The following is a 17,291-nucleotide window of genomic DNA, read 5'->3' on the forward strand; positions in this document are numbered from 1 at the left end:
TGCGCTATCAACTCATTTTGGATTATTATTATTGTTTTAAATGCAGTTTTTCAACCATTTTCAATGGCAGCCCCTCAGTCAAACTGGGTCACATATTCAAACTTTGGGCCAAACTTTGGGGAAATAAGAGGCTCTACAAGCTCATAACTTGTGAACTTGTAGATCGACTGTTTTCAGCGAAGGGATTTGGTGGGAAAAAAGGAGCTGGCATAGTTAATGTAGAACCCTTTGGGGTCAGCTATATAGGGTTTAAGTGGTTAAAGGAGTAGTTCACCCTTAAAAATGACTTATTTTATATCAATTACACATGCCATGAAGCCTCGAATTCATGGATATTGTTTTGTTTTTGGTCACATTCCTAAGCCAATAATTTGATTTAATACCTGCTCAGTAATGATGATATAACATTCAAAAGTAGGAGTCTCCTTTGAGTCACTCTGCCGGTTATCAAATTATTGGCTTAGATATACGCGACAAAAACCATCTCCATGAATTCAAGCCTTCATGGTGTGTGTAATTGATAGAAGATAAGTCATGTTTTGGCCTACACAGTAAGGCTGAGTCTGTGGTCTAACATCAATGCAGTGACGTAAACAGGTTTTCAATGTAATGAGTCCCAGGATGCAGGGATGCTCTTTTAGAAATGAGTCCCAGGGACATTTGAGGAGTCCCACTTCAACCACGTTAGGAGTCATATTTTGCCATTTTTACAATTTGCCGCATTTAACCCATTCTGAACGGGCACCCATTTTGGTGTCAGCATCATGTTATGCTTTAGCTATTGAAAAATAGCAGATCTACAAGCTCATATCGCGCCACCGAGTGGCGCGATACGAGCTTGTAGGTCTGCTATTTTTGAAAAATCGAAGAGCGACTGACATTTCTAGAATCTGATCTCAGGTCAGAATGGGTTAATCAGACCAGTGTGTGTCCAGTGGAAACCTCGTATGAATCTGATCTCAGGTCAGAATGGGTTAACCCCCATTTCATTTTATATGGTTATAATGTGGTTATATTCATGTAGAAAACAGAAGAAGAAATGATTATTATAACTAAAGCTAGCAAAATAAACTAGAAAAACAGTACAGTAGTGCATCCCGTGGATCAGGTCTTTGTTTTATTGCGTCCCTTAACTACCCTTAAAGTCTTCTTTTCACAATTTCTTCCGTGTTACTTCTGACATTCACTCCTACCCCACAAGGCAAAGAGATCATTTTGAATTACCCTATTGTCGCACGTCCAAACATCAATCTTTCATCCAATTTAGAGGCCCTCATCTATGGAATTCCCTAGATGCTTCACTTAAATCCTCATTATCCTTGCCAATATTTATTCAAAAAACATCTAAAGAAATATCTTATTTCTTCCTCTACAATTTACAATTTACAATTTAGGCATTTAGCAGACGCTCTTAATCCAGAGCGACTTACATTTAGGCAAGAACAAAAGCATGGGAATACATCACATAAAAGCATTTATCATGAAACATGCGTAAGCTAAGAAGGTAACAGTGGAATATCTATATGATGAAACTATACATACACTATACATAATAAACTATACATATTCACTACTATGCTATACATATGTACTATGGCGTGCTATGACTATATACAATACAATTATAGTGCTGTCTACATAACATGCTATAAGTCTAAGTCAAATGCTATCTAAGCCAACAGAAATTCTATCTAAGGGGTTAGGGTAAGTGCTATGGGCCATGATGGAGTCTGAAAAGGTGGGTTTTCAGGCTACGGCGGAAGATTGGGAGTGATGCTGCAGTTCTGACTGCAATGGGAAGTGCATTCCACAGTTTTGGAGCCAGAAGGGAGAAGAGTTTGGGACGTGTGGAGCGTTGTCCCGGCGTTTTTAGTGAGGGTACTTCCAGAAGCCTCTCTGTAGATTACATGTTTTACTTTGATGCGTTATATTTTCTAATTTTTCTTTTGTGCGTTTGTTGTTGTATTGTTGATTTCCGTTTTTTGTGCAGTCTGTGTTTTTATTTCTTTACTGCACAGCTGCCCCCCTTTGCCAACTTGTAGACTTTTGTATTGTTCTTTATGAACTTTTAATGTTTTAAACCAATGACCTCTTCCTACAGGAAAGGATTCCAAATAAGCCAGCTGGCTTCTTCCCTTCCTTGCATTGTATTTTTGTTCTTTGATATGTTATTGTCTATTTTTTAATCTGTCAATGTGGGTTTATTTTACCACCACTGGGATAGAAGGTACTGTAATGGCATAACGGCTAAACCCAGCCAGCCATTAGTCAGAACCAGAACCAGAGCCATAGAGGAAGACAGAGTTACGCAAACTCCGTTCACTTCATGGGGCTTCAGTCCAGCTCTTCTACGTATACTTCTATTGGTTTGTCCCTGATTGAAGGCTTCAAATGGGGACAACCGGACGTTTACGGAATGCACTGGAGTCTATATGGGCTCGCGCGAGTGCATGAACCATGTGACCGGGCTGTTTTTCTGCCCCCGCAACTCTTATTAGATGGCTCTGGTCAGAACTCAACTCTTATTAGATGGCTCTGGTCAGAACAACAGGTTGGTGTATGTAGGGGGCGGGGCTACGGCCGGCGAGTATGACTTAAATAGAACACTGGCCTCTCTGCACCTGCTGTGGTCTGTCAACCTTATTACTGTACTGTACCTTATTACTGTACTGTACCCCACATCAACCTTATTACTGTACTGTACCCCACATCAACCTTATTACTGTACTGTACCCCACATCAACCTTATTACTGTACCCCACATCAACCTTATTACTGTACCCCACATCAACCTTATTACTGTACTGTACCTTATTACTGTACCCCACATCAACCTTATCACTGTACTGTACCCCACATCAACCTTATCACTGTACTGTACCCCACATCAACCTTATCACTGTACTGTACCTTATTACTGTACCCCACATCAACCTTATCACTGTACTGTACCCCACATCAACCTTATCACTGTACTGTACCCCACATCAACCTTATCACTGTACTGTACCCCACATCAACCTTATCACTGTACTGTACCCCACATCAACCTTATTACTGTACTGTACCCCACATCAACCTTATCACTGTACTGTACCCCACATCAACCTTATTACTGTACTGTACCCCACATCAACCTTATCACTGTACTGTACCCCACATCAACCTTATCACTGTACTGTACCCCACATCAACCTTATCACTGTACTGTACCCCACATCAACCTTATTACTGTACTGTACCCCACATCAACCTTATTACTGTACTGTACCCCACATCAACCTTATTACTGTACTGTACCCCACATCAACCTTATCACTGTACTGTACCCCACATCAACCTTATTACTGTACTGTACCCCACATCAACCTTATTACTGTACTGTACCTTATTACTGTACCCCACATCAACCTTATTACTGTACTGTACCTTATTACTGTACCCCACATCAACCTTATTACTGTACTGTACCCCACATCAACCTTATTACTGTACTGTACCCCACATCAACCTTATCACTGTACTGTACCCCACATCAACCTTATTACTGTACTGTACCTTATTACTGTACCCCACATCAACCTTATTACTGTACCCCACATCAACCTTATCACTGTACTGTACCCCACATCAACCTTATTACTGTACCCCACATCAACCTTATCACTGTACTGTACCCCACATCAACCTTATCACTGTACTGTACCCCACATCAACCTTACTGTACTGTACCCCACATCAACCTTATTACTGTACTGTACCCCACATCAACCTTATTACTGTACTGTACCCCACATCAACCTTATTACTGTACTGTACCCCACATCAACCTTATCACTGTACTGTACCCCACATCAACCTTATTACTGTACTGTACCCCACATCAACCTTATCACTGTACTGTACCCCACATCAACCTTATTACTGTACTGTACCCCACATCAACCTTATCACTGTACTGTACCCCACATCAACCTTATCACTGTACTGTACCCCACATCAACCTTATTACTGTACTGTACCCCACATCAACCTTATCACTGTACTGTACCCCACATCAACCTTATTACTGTACTGTACCCCACATCAACCTTATTACTGTACTGTACCCCACATCAACCTTATTACTGTACTGTACCCCACATCAACCTTATTACTGTACTGTACCCCACATCAACCTTATTACTGTACTGTACCCCACATCAACCTTATTACTGTACTGTACCCCACATCAACCTTATTACTGTACTGTACCCCACATCAACCTTATTACTGTACTGTACCCCACATCAACCTTATCACTGTACTGTACCCCACATCAACCTTATTACTGTACTGTACCCCACATCAACCTTATCACTGTACTGTACCCCACATCAACCTTATTACTGTACTGTACCCCACATCAACCTTATTACTGTACTGTACCCCACATCAACCTTATTACTGTACTGTACCCCACATCAACCTTATCACTGTACTGTACCCCACATCAACCTTATCACTGTACTGTACCCCACATCAACCTTATTACTGTACTGTACCCCACATCAACCTTATTACTGTACTGTACCCCACATCAACCTTATCACTGTACTGTACCCCACATCAACCTTATTACTGTACTGTACCCCACATCAACCTTATTACTGTACTGTACCCCACATCAACCTTATTACTGTACTGTACCCCACATCAACCTTATCACTGTACTGTACCCCACATCAACCTTATTACTGTACTGTACCCCACATCAACCTTATTACTGTACTGTACCCCACATCAACCTTATCACTGTACTGTACCCCACATCAACCTTATCACTGTACTGTACCCCACATCAACCTTATTACTGTACTGTACCCCACATCAACCTTATTACTGTACTGTACCCCACATCAACCTTATTACTGTACTGTACCCCACATCAACCTTATCACTGTACTGTACCCCACATCAACCTTATTACTGTTTTTCTTTCATTATTGGCTTGCCAGACACTCCGAGACACACTGTCTGTGCTGTAATATGTATTTATTTTATCTCAATGCAAATTTGCAATGAAGCAAAATATGTCACAATGTCCATTCTTTTCACCATAGATGCCTAAACAGCATTTCTGCTGCTATAAATGTTCAATCTAGTCTTCATTTATAAATGTTCAATCTAGTCTTCATTTATAAATGTTCAATCTAGTCTTCATTTATAAATGTTCAATCTAGTCTTCATTTATAAATGTTCAATCTAGTCTTCATTTATAAATGTTCAATCTAGTCTTCATTTATAAATGTTCAATCTAGTCTTCATTTATAAATGTTCAATCTAGTCTTCATTTATAAATGTTCAATCTAGTCTTCATTTGTAAATGTTCAATCTAGTCTTCATTTATAAATGTTCAATCTAGTCTTCATTTATAAATGTTCAATCTAGTCTTCATTTATAAATGTTCAATCTAGTCTTCATTTATAAATGTTCAATTTAGTCTTCATTTGGGTAAAGATGCTTCTTATGCAAGGCAATGTGTTACCTCAGCATAACATCATTCTCAGTGCATTAATAATAATAATAATAATAATAATAATAATCTGTCTCTCTCTCCAGGCCCCACCCTGGGCGTTCATCCTCAGTGCATTAGCATTAATAATAATAATAATCTCTCTCTCTCCAGGCTCCACCCTGGGCGTTCATCCTCAGCGCGTTGGGTCTGTTCATCTACCAGTCGCTGGACGCCATCGACGGGAAGCAGGCGAGGCGCACCAACACCAGCTCTCCTCTGGGGGAGCTGTTTGACCACGGCTGTGACGCTGTCTCTACAGGTGCTTTAACCCACATTCTGACCCGAGATCAGATTCTAAAAATGTCTTCTACATCCCGACAGTTTTCTGTAAAAAGCTATGTTTCTATGTCAGTCGTTCTTCGATTTAAAAAAAAATAGCAGACATACAAGCTCGTAGCGCGCCACTCGGTGGCGCGCTACGAGCTTGTATATCTGCTAATTTTCAATAGCTAAAGCTTGAAACACCAAAAGGGGTTAACAGACAACTTTTTTTTTTTTTTTTATATTTTTTTTTGCGGCTTACGCCTTTTATTGATTTTTGAAGGGACAGACAGTAGGCTGACAGGAAACGGGAGAGAGATGGGGGGATGACATGCAGTAAAGGCCGTGTCGGGTCCGGGAGTCGAACCCGCGGCACACTGCGACTGGATTACCAGTCCGGTGCCCAGACCGTTACGCTACGGCCTGGGCCCCTCCTGCAGTGTTTAATAGATGTGTCTCTGTTGTCTGTCCTCCTGCAGTGTTTAATAGATGTGTCTCTGTTGTCTGTCCTCATGCAGTGTTTAATAGATGTGTCTCTGTTGTCTGTCCTCATGCAGTGTTTAATAGATGTGTCTCTCTGTCTGTCCTCTTGCAGTGTTTAATAGATGTGTCTGTCTGTCCTCTTGCAGTGTTTAATAGATGTGTCTGTTGTCTGTCCTCATGCAGTGTTTAATAGATGTGTCTCTGTTGTCTGTCCTCTTGCAGTGTTTAATAGATGTGTCTCTGTTGTCTGTCCTCATGCAGTGTTTAATAGATGTGTCTCTGTTGTCTGTCCTCATGCAGTGTTTAATAGATGTGTCTCTGTTGTCTGTCCTCATGCAGTGTTTAATAGATGTCTCTCTCTCTGTCTGTCCTCTTGCAGTGTTTAATAGATGTGTCTCTGTTGTCTGTCCTCTTGCAGTGTTTAATAGATGTGTCTCTGTTGTCTGTCCTCATGCAGTGTTTAATAGATGTGTCTCTGTTGTCTGTCCTCTTGCAGTGTTTAATAGATGTGTCTCTGTTGTCTGTCCTCATGCAGTGTTTAATAGATGTGTCTCTGTCTGTCCTCATGCAGTGTTTAATAGATGTGTCTCTGTTGTCTGTCCTCATGCAGTGTTTAATAGATGTGTCTCTGTTGTCTGTCCTCTTGCAGTGTTTAATAGATGTGTCTCTGTTGTCTGTCCTCCTGCAGTGTTTAATAGATGTGTCTCTCTGTCTGTCCTCTTGCAGTGTTTAATAGATGTGTCTCTGTTGTCTGTCCTCCTGCAGTGTTTAATAGATGTGTCTCTGTCTGTCCTCTTGCAGTGTTTAATAGATGTGTCTCTGTTGTCTGTCCTCATGCAGTGTTTAATAGATGTGTCTCTCCGTCTGTCCTCATGCAGTGTTTAATAGATGTGTCTCTGTTGTCTGTCCTCTTGCAGTGTTTAATAGATGTGTCTGTTGTCTGTCCTCATGCAGTGTTTAATAGATGTGTCTCTGTTGTCTGTCCTCTTGCAGTGTTTAATAGATGTGTCTCTGTTGTCTGTCCTCATGCCGTGTTTAATAGATGTGTCTCTGTTGTCTGTCCTCTTGCAGTGTTTAATAGATGTGTCTCTGTTGTCTGTCCTCATGCAGTGTTTAATAGATGTGTCTGTTGTCTGTCCTCATGCAGTGTTTAATAGATGTGTCTCTGTTGTCTGTCCTCATGCAGTGTTTAATAGATGCGTCTCTGTTGTCTGTCCTCATGCAGTGTTTAATAGATGTGTCTGTTGTCTGTCCTCATGCAGTGTTTAATAGATGTGTCTCTGTTGTCTGTCCTCATGCAGTGTTTAATAGATGTGTCTCTGTTGTCTGTCCTCATGCAGTGTTTACTAGATGTGTCTCTGTTGTCTGTCCTCTTGCAGTGTTTAATAGATGTGTCTCTGTTGTCTGTCCTCATGCAGTGTTTAATAGATGTGTCTCTGTTGTCTGTCCTCATGCAGTGTTTAATAGATGTGTCTCTGTTGTCTGTCCTCATGCAGTGTTTAATAGATGTGTCTCTGTTGTCTGTCCTCTTGCAGTGTTTAATAGATGTGTCTCTGTTGTCTGTCCTCTTGCAGTGTTTAATAGATGTGTCTCTGTTGTCTGTCCTCATGCAGTGTTTAATAGATGTGTCTCTGTTGTCTGTCCTCTTGCAGTGTTTAATAGATGTGTCTCTGTTGTCTGTCCTCATGCAGTGTTTAATAGATGTGTCTCTGTTGTCTGTCCTCTTGCAGTGTTTAATAGATGTGTCTCTGTTGTCTGTCCTCCTGCAGTGTTTAATAGATGTGTCTCTCTGTCTGTCCTCTTGCAGTGTTTAATAGATGTCTCTCTGTTGTCTGTCCTCTTGCAGTGTTTAATAGATGTGTCTCTGTTGTCTGTCCTCTTGCAGTGTTTAATAGATGTGTCTCTGTTGTCTGTCCTCTTGCAGTGTTTAATAGATGTGTCTCTCTCTGTCTGTCCTCTTGCAGTGTTTAATAGATGTGTCTCTGTCTGTCTGTCCTCTTGCAGTGTTTAATAGATGTGTCTCTGTTGTCTGTCCTCTTGCAGTGTTTAATAGATGTGTCTCTGTTGTCTGTCCTCTTGCAGTGTTTAATAGATGTGTCTCTCTGTCTGTCCTCTTGCAGTGTTTAATAGATGTGTCTCTGTTGTCTGTCCTCCTCAGTGTTTAATAGATGTGTCTCTGTTGTCTGTCCTCATGCAGTGTTTAATAGATGTGTCTCTGTTGTCTGTCCTCTTGCAGTGTTTAATAGATGTCTCTCTCTCTGTCTGTCCTCTTGCAGTGTTTAATAGATGTGTCTGTCTGTCTGTCCTCTTGCAGTGTTTAATAGATGTGTCTCTCTCTGTCCTCTTGCAGTGTTTAATAGATGTGTCTCTGTTGTCTGTCCTCCTGCAGTGTTTAATAGATGTCCCTCTCTCTGTCCTCCTCAGTGTTCGTAGCGGTGGGGACGTGTATATCATGTGGGATCGGACACTACCCAGACTGGATGTTCTTCTGCGGGTTCATCGGGACGTTCATGTTCTTCTGTGCCCACTGGCAGACCTATGTGTCCGGGACGCTCCGCTTCGGCCTGTAAGTAGCCCACTGGCAGACCTATGTGTCCGGGACGCTCCGCTTCGGCCTGTAAGTAATCCACTGGCAGACCTATGTGTCCGGGACACTCCGCTTCGGCCTGTAAGTAACCCACTGGCAGACCTATGTGTCCGGGACGCTCCGCTTCGGCCTGTAAGTAGCCCACTGGCAGACCTATGTGTCCGGGACGCTCCGCTTCGGCCTGTAAGTAGCCCACTGGCAGACCTATGTGTCCGGGACGCTCCGCTTCGGCCTGTAAGTAACCCACTGGCAGACCTATGTGTCCGGGACGCTCCGCTTCAGCCTGTAAGTAGCCCACTGGCAGACCTATGTGTCCGGGACGCTCCGCTTCGGCCTGTAAGTAACCCACTGGCAGACCTATGTGTCCGGGACGCTCCGCTTCGGCCTGTAAGTAACCCACTGGCAGACCTATGTGTCCGGGACGCTCCGCTTCGGCCTGTAAGCAACCCACTGGCAGACCCATGTCTCCGGGACGCTCCGCTTCGGCCTGTAAGCAGCACTGCCTTCTAAACCAGTACAGTTGTACTGCAGAATGATAAACTAGTACAGTTGTACCGCAGAATGATAAACCAGTACAGTTGTACCGCAGAATGATATGTATTTGGCCACGGACCGCCATCTGAAAAGGTTTTGCGCCCCAGAAGAGAAGACTTGTGTAAAATTATTAAAAAAAAAAACTTTAAGCTCTTTCAAGATTTCTCAAACAATTTTGAAACGTCGAAGCATCTTTGGGTACTCGTAAAAAGCACTATATAAGTTTGAGATATTATTAATTTCAGAAAATAGCAGATACAATAGGAAAATAGAAAATAGGAAGGACAGGTTGTACAGCTTGTAGTCGCCATGCAAAAAAATAACTACATTTTTTGTGTTACCAACGTTTTGGCAACAAAATGCCTTCTTCAGGGTAACCAATAAAACTACATTTTATTGTGTTACCAACGTTTTGCCATCGCGCAAATTCCAGCTTTTCACCAGAGGAGAAAAACTTTTTTTTTCTTTCTCAAAATGAGTTTATAGCACAAACAGACTCACGTAGCTAGAGCATGTCTGAAATAAGTAAGTAAATAAATGCTTAAACATGTAGCTAGGTGTAATGTTAGAGACCAGAAGACATGTAAATATGAAATGAATGCTTAAACATGTAGCTAGGTGTAATGTTAGAGTCCACAGAAGACATGTAAATATAAAATAAATGCTTAAACATGTAGATACTAGGTGTAATGTTAGAGTCCACAGAAGACATGTAAATATGAAATAAATGCTTAAACATGTAGCTAGGTGTAATGTTAGAGTCCACAGAAGTGAACCTTTTCAAGCCTGTTTTCTCAACTCGCTGTTTCTCTGCAAGACATTACTCTATAAGCCATATCTCCAAAACTGGTGGGTCAAACTGAACAACCAATATGTCAATTTGAAGCTATGATTCCTTGCTTTCACATGACATGAAAAAACTGGATTTTCTTTTCCAATGGCAGTCCCTCAGTCAAATGTAGTGACATGTGTCATGTATTGATGAGTGGTATGTTTGTCTCTTGCAGCGTGGATGTCACAGAGGTGCAGTTCGCCATCATGACCATGTATGTGATGTCGGCCATTGGCGGCGTGGCACTCTGGCAAACTACGGTACAATCCCCACGCTCGTGCGTGGACACACAACTACACACACACACAACTACACACACACACACACACACACACACACACACACAACTACAAAACTACACACAACTACACACACGACTACACACAAACACACACACAACTACACTCCCACAACTACACACACACAACTACACAACTACACACAACTACACAACTACACACTACACAACTACACACACACAACTACACACACACACAACTACACAACTACACACTACACAATTACACACACACAACCACACAACTACACACACACACACACACACACAACTACACAACTACACACACACAACTACACAACTACACACACACACAACTACACAACTACACACTACACAATTACACACACACAACCACACAACTACACACACACACACACACACACACACACACACACACACACACACACACACACACACACACACACACACACACACACACACAACTACACACACACAACTACACGACTACACACACACACAACTACACAACAACTACACTCACATAACTACGCAACAAGATTATGTTTAAAACACAAAAAGGGGTTCCCTCCCAAAATGGGTTAAATTCTCTACCAATCCTTATTTTGTGGTTATCCTCCTACAAGCCGTTAAATAGACCTTATGTTTCACTTCCACCGTGCTGCCCGTTGACTAAACATCACATGAGGGAAATGACAAAGGGTAAATATTATGGGGTAGCTGACGCCATGGCAACAGGTCATCTAGTGCACTGGTTCTCATAGTGGACGAGCTTAGGGATATGTCGCACCAATTCAGCTAAAAGCGGCACATTTTGCACAGTTTTGTAATGGCATTATCATGCTATTATGCCCGTGGATATACAGGGTGAACTTATAATAAATTAACATGATAATACCTTTTTATATAATCACCAACATTCATTTGTTTGTTATTTACAGCTAGGTAGAGTAGTGGGACGCCAACCCAGCACACCTCCTTGGTGTCTTTCTGCAGTGTAAAAACAGACAGCTGGCTGAGGCAGTTTTACAAACGCCTCTACCCCCCTCTAGTGACTGGCCACGTGTATTGCATAAACACTAAAACTACATGGACAAATTGTTTGATATTCTTTTTTACACACCATTATAATGTTCTTATTTTGATCATATTAGACCTGATTACTGAATGTCAGTCTCCAGGCTTTCTTCAGAATATGTATGACACTGATTTCCTGACACTATGGAATATATTAGGAGTCCAACTTAGTACTAGTGGATCTCAAATGTTTTATTTGCGAGGACCACCATAACTCTGTGTAGAAATGGAACCAAATGGACCCATAAACGTCAATTATGTCCCAGTTGTACACAGACCCTGTTATGGTAATTCAGGGCTATAGCTCTTTGTGTTTCTGGTAATAGTATTGTTCACTCATTTTGTACTGTAGTGTGTCCGTCGCAAAAACAATAATCTTGACAAAAAAATGTCCACCAGAAGCTGGCAAAATTCTCCATAGCCTACCTCTGTGACAAAGGTCCGGTGTCCAGGTTATAAGAACATCCACTCTAGATGTACACAATGCTCCATAGGCTGGAGACCCAGCGCAAGCTGCACAGCTGTTATTAATTTGATCTCATTAGTCATTACTGGGTGGGTGGGTGGAGTGGGGGAAGGGAGTGGTGTTGTCAGAGCTAGTTCTGTTGGCAGTAAAGGACTATGAAACGTCAACACGAACGTTCTTATGAGCCATAAGAACTTAAAGGTAAAGGCTCACTGCAGTTATTTATCTTCCATCAATTCAGCAAATTACACATTCCATGAAGCCATGAATTCACACAGAGAAGTTTTGTTTTGGTCGCATGCCTGAGCCAGTAATCTTATGACCGGGTCATACCGGTCACTAGGATAGTCTCTGCCGGTCATCAAATTATTGGCTTAGGAATGCAAAAACAAAGAATGAATTCAAGGCTTCATGGGGCGAGTAATTGATACAAAAATAAGTAATTTGTTGGGTGAACCATTTTAATTCTAGTATGTACTACACACTAAACCCAAGCATTTAGTTTAATCGCCAGTAACACTTTTTAAACACATAAACGTGTTTAGTTTTTACAATCAAAGTCAGTCATATTATAGGTGTTTAGAATTCAAACACTAGGTGTTCTCGTGAGGTGTTTGAGTGAACTCGTGTTCTACTGTATTTTATGACCATTAATGTCACACATGTGGCATTTTATTATTACACACTGGTGTTTAGGTTTAAACGTGTCACATGTTCCAGGGATTTACAGTGATACTGTATGACTGTATAGCCCCCTTTTAGAGTCCATTTGGTTCCATTTAGACACTCCTGAGTTACAAACCCGCAACTCCTCAGAGATCCCTGGTGGGTCCACTGAGAGAACCAGTGATCTGGTGGGTCCACAGACCCTACACTGAGGCCCCTTTCCCACCGGTTGGTTCCCAATGGGAACCGGTTCAGTTCTTTTCCACCGGTTGGTTCCCAATGGGAACCGGTTCAGTTCTTTTCCACCGGTTGGTTCACAATGGGAACCGGTTCAGTTCTTTTCCACCGGTTGGTTCACAATGGGAACCGGTTCAGTTCTTTTCCACCGGTTGGTTCACAATGGGAACCGGTTCAGTTCTTTTCCACCGGTTGGTTCACAATGGGAACCGGTTCAGTTCTTTCCCACCGGTTGGTTTCCAATGGGAACCGGTTCAGTTCTTTCCCACCAGTTGGTTCCCAGTGGGAACCGGTTCAGTTCTTTCCCACCAGTTGGTTCCCAGTGGGAACCGGTTCAGTTCTTTCCCACCAGTTGGTTCCCAGTGGGAACCGGTTCAGTTCTTTCCCACCAGTTGGTTCCCAGTGGGAACCGGTTCAGTTCTTTCCCACCAGTTGGTTCCCAATGGGAACCGGTTCAGTTCTTTCCCACCAGTTGGTTCCCAGTGGGAACCGGTTCAGTTCTTTCCCACCAGTTGGTTCCCAGTGGGAACCGGTTCAGTTCTTTCCCACCGGTTGGTTCCCAAAGGGAACCGGTTCAGTTCTTTCCCACCGGTTGGTTCCCAATGGGAACCGGTTCAGTTCTTTCCCACCGGTTGGTTCCCAATGGGAACCGGTTCAGTTCTTTCCCACCGGTTGGTTCCCAATGGGAACCGGTTCAGTTCTTTTCCACCGGTTGGTTCCCAATGGGAACCGGTTCAGTTCTTTTCCACCGGTTGGTTCCCAAAGGGAACCGGTTCAGTTCTTTCCCACCGGTTGGTTCCCAAAGGGAACCGGTTCAGTTCTTTCCCACCGGTTGGTTCCCAATGGGAACCGGTTCAGTTCTTTTCCACCGGTTGGTTCCCAATGGGAACCGGTTCAGTTCTTTTCCACCGGTTGGTTCCCAAAGGGAACCGGTTCAGTTCTTTCCCACCGGTTGGTTCCCAGTGGGAACCGGTTCAGTTCTTTTCCACCGGTTGGTTCCCAATGGGAACCGGTTCAGTTCTTTCCCACCGGTTGGTTCCCAATGGGAACCGGTTCAGTTCTTTTCCACCGGTTGGTTCCCAATGGGAACCGGTTCAGTTCTTTTCCACCGGTTGGTTCCCAATGGGAACCGGTTCAGTTCTTTTCCACCGGTTGGTTCCCAATGGGAACCGGTTCAGTTCTTTTCCACCGGTTGGTTCCCAGTGGGAACCGGTTCAGTTCTTTTCCACCGGTTGGTTCACAATGGGAACCGGTTCAGTTCTTTTTGGTTCTTAGTCCATGAGCCAGAGCTCCAACATTGAAACGTTAATTATGAATTGAGTGTAGCAAAACCATACCTGTATTAGATTGTTATCACCGTGAAACTTCCCCAAATGATTACTTACACGAAGACAATGATTTATTGTATTATACATTTTACATGTTTAAATATGCGGCATTATGTAGGAAAATATACAAAATAATCGAAAATATGAAAAAGCTACTACTGTGGAAGGGTTATCGTGTATTCATTTACTTGTATTGATCCTATAAACTATTTAATATAATGTCTAGTTTTTCCCACCAATTTTGGAGCTCTGGCTCATGGACTAAGAACCAAAAAGAACTGAACCGGTTCCCATTGGAAACCGGTTGGAAACCGGTTGGAAACCGGTTGGTTCCCTCTGGTTGGTTCCCTCTGGGAACCAACCCTCTGGGAACCAACCCTCTGGGAACCAACCGGTGGAAAAGAACTGAACCGGTTCCCATTGGGAACCAATCGGTGGAAAAGAACTGAACCGGTTCCCATTGGGAACCAACCGGTGGAAAATAACTGAACCGGTTCCCACTGGGAACCAACCGGTGGAAAATAACTGAACCGGTTCCCACTGGGAACCAACCGGTGGAAAAGAACTGAACCGGTTCCCATTGGGAACCAACCGGTGGAAAATAACTGAACCGGTTCCCATTGGGAACCAACCGGTGGAAAAGAACTGAACCGGTTCCCATTGGGAACCAACCGGTGGAAAAGAACTGAACCGGTTCCCATTGGGAATCAACCGGTGGAAAAGAACTGAACCGGTTCCCATTGGGAATCAACCGGTGGAAAAGAACTGAACCGGTTCCCATAGGGAACCAACCGGTGGAAAAGAACTGAACCGGTTCCCATTGGAAACCAACCGGTGGAAAAGAACTGAACCGGTTCCCACTGGGAACCAACCGGTGGAAAAGAACTGAACCGGTTCCCATTGGGAACCAACCGGTGGAAAATAACTGAACCGGTTCCCACTGGGAACCAACCGGTGGAAAATAACTGAACCGGTTCCCATTGGGAACCAACCGGTGGAAAATAACTGAACCGGTTCCCATTGGGAACCAACCGGTGGAAAAGAACTGAACCGGTTCCCACTGGGAACCAACCGGTGGAAAAGAACTGAACCGGTTCCCACTGGAAACCAACCGGTGGAAAAGAACTGAACCGGTTCCCATTGGAAAGGGGGTCTATTAGACATGATCTGGCGAAAAAATAATAAAAAAAAAGCTGATGACATCACCCGCATAATTTGTCTTTGTGTTCCCATCGCGCTCATGCCCCGCCCACCTCATAAATGCTCTTCCTCCTCCCGCTGCGTTCCCATGGCGACCAGCTGGCGGTAGCCGCGTGCTAATTGGTCCTCTCGTGTCACATGTGTGTGTGTGTCCCACAGCTGCATGTGATCGGCGTGCCCCTCTACGTCTTCCCCATCCTGGGCATCATCGGCGGGGCCGTGTACTCCTGCTACAACTACTTCCACGTCATCCTCAACGGGGGCGTGGGCAAGAACGGATCCACGGTGGCTGTAAGTATGAAAACTACGCCCCCTGCTGGACAATTAGTTTAGTTTATTCGCACAATAAAAACAGTACAAAAAGGTAACGTCAATAAAAGAGAAGTGTGTGTGCAGGTGAGAAAAGTAACCCAGGGAGGGCTTATATGTGGTTCTCACCAAAGAGAATATACAAATAGTAAGACAAAGTAATCAAACATAGGTATGGAAAATAACAAAAACAACAAAAAATACATTATTTACACTTGTGAAGTGTGTGTGTGTGTGTGTGTGTGTGTGTGTGTCTGTGTCTGTGTCTGTGTGTGTCTGTGTCTGTGTCTGTGTCTGTGTCTGTGTGTGTGTGTGTGTGTCTCTGAGTCCGAGTATGCACAATAAGGCTACATTACGTTAGAATTAATTGGAGAGGGTAACTTCAAGAGGCTGGCCCTCAATCTATGTTTAAAGTTACAGAGTGAAGATGAGGAGTTGCTAATAAGTATGTGTGAATTCCAGAGTAAAGAACCTCTGACAACATTTGCATTCTGCCAGAATAATAATAATAATTAAACTTTATAAAATGTCATGACATGAAATGCCAAGTACTTTACAGAGCAATGGAGAAAAATAAGAAAAGAAAAGCAAGGCTTAAACATTAAAAAACAAGAGCAGTAATGCAATACAGTGAGGACATGAATAACAAAAAAATAAAATATCAATTAAAAGCAAGGGTGTAGAAATGGGTCTTGAGCTGTCGAAGGTATAGTGGGAGTTTGTTCCATGCCGTCGGCCCGTAGAAGCAAAAAGCTGCTTCCCCGTATTTTTTAGTTTAGGCAAAGCGAGCAGGCCAGCAGTGGAAGACCTTAGGGGGCGGTTTGGGACATATTTAGGCAGACAGTCATGTAGGTAGGAACTAGGAAGGTGCGAGACCATTGAGAGCTTTATACACAAGTAAAATAATTTTTAAATCAATCCTAAAAACAACCGGAAGCCAGTGCAGTGATGCCAGAACTGGAGTAATTATGTTCTCTCATCTCAGTTCTAGTTAAAACTCTGGCTGCTGCATTTTGGACAAGTTGTAATCTGTCAGTCGTTTTCTTAGGCAGTCCTGAAAAAAGTGCAGTGCCGTAGTCAAGCCGAGAAAAAACAAAGGCGTGGATTAGCGTTTTTGCATCGTCCAAGGACACATGGGCTCTGATTCGTGCAATATTTCTAAGGTGAAAAAAGGCAATCTTGGTAACATGATTAATGTGTGAATTAAAATGCATGTGTGTGTGTGTGTGTGTGTGTGTGTGTGTGTGTGTGTGTGTGTGTGTGTGTGTGTGCGTGCGTCTCATGCAGGACACCAGTGTGTTGTTCCCTGGCGTGCACATCATGCTGATCCTCACGTTGGCCTTCATCATCTTTAAGAAGTCCTCCAGTCGGCTGTTTGAGCTTCACCCCTGTCTGTACATCATCACCTTCGGCATGGTGATCTCCAAGGTCTCCACCAAGCTGGTGGTACGGGACCCCCCCCCCCCCCCCCCTC

General features: G+C 43.2%; 1 protein-coding gene across 2 annotated transcripts in view; it reads left to right on the forward strand.

Annotated features, from left to right (window-relative positions):
- The window catches only part of chpt1 (choline phosphotransferase 1), a 114,561-nt gene that overhangs the window by 6,866 nt on the left and 90,404 nt on the right, over window positions 1-17,291 (forward strand). For both annotated transcript variants that reach the window (XR_014568815.1, XM_083757986.1), the window contains exons 2-6: window positions 5,669-5,816; window positions 8,726-8,867; window positions 10,430-10,514; window positions 15,668-15,799; window positions 17,105-17,263. Coding sequence is in view for 1 of the 2 variants with exons in the window: in XM_083757986.1 (XP_083614112.1) it covers window positions 5,669-5,816; window positions 8,726-8,867; window positions 10,430-10,514; window positions 15,668-15,799; window positions 17,105-17,263 (666 nt within the window). In the remaining variant the exon portion in view is untranslated. The remainder of the gene's footprint in view (window positions 1-5,668; window positions 5,817-8,725; window positions 8,868-10,429; window positions 10,515-15,667; window positions 15,800-17,104; window positions 17,264-17,291) is intronic.

The sequence above is a fragment of the Protomyctophum parallelum genome, assembly GCF_964188405.1.
Source record: "Protomyctophum parallelum genome assembly, chromosome: 22".
NCBI classification, from domain to species: domain Eukaryota; kingdom Metazoa; phylum Chordata; class Actinopteri; order Myctophiformes; family Myctophidae; genus Protomyctophum; species Protomyctophum parallelum.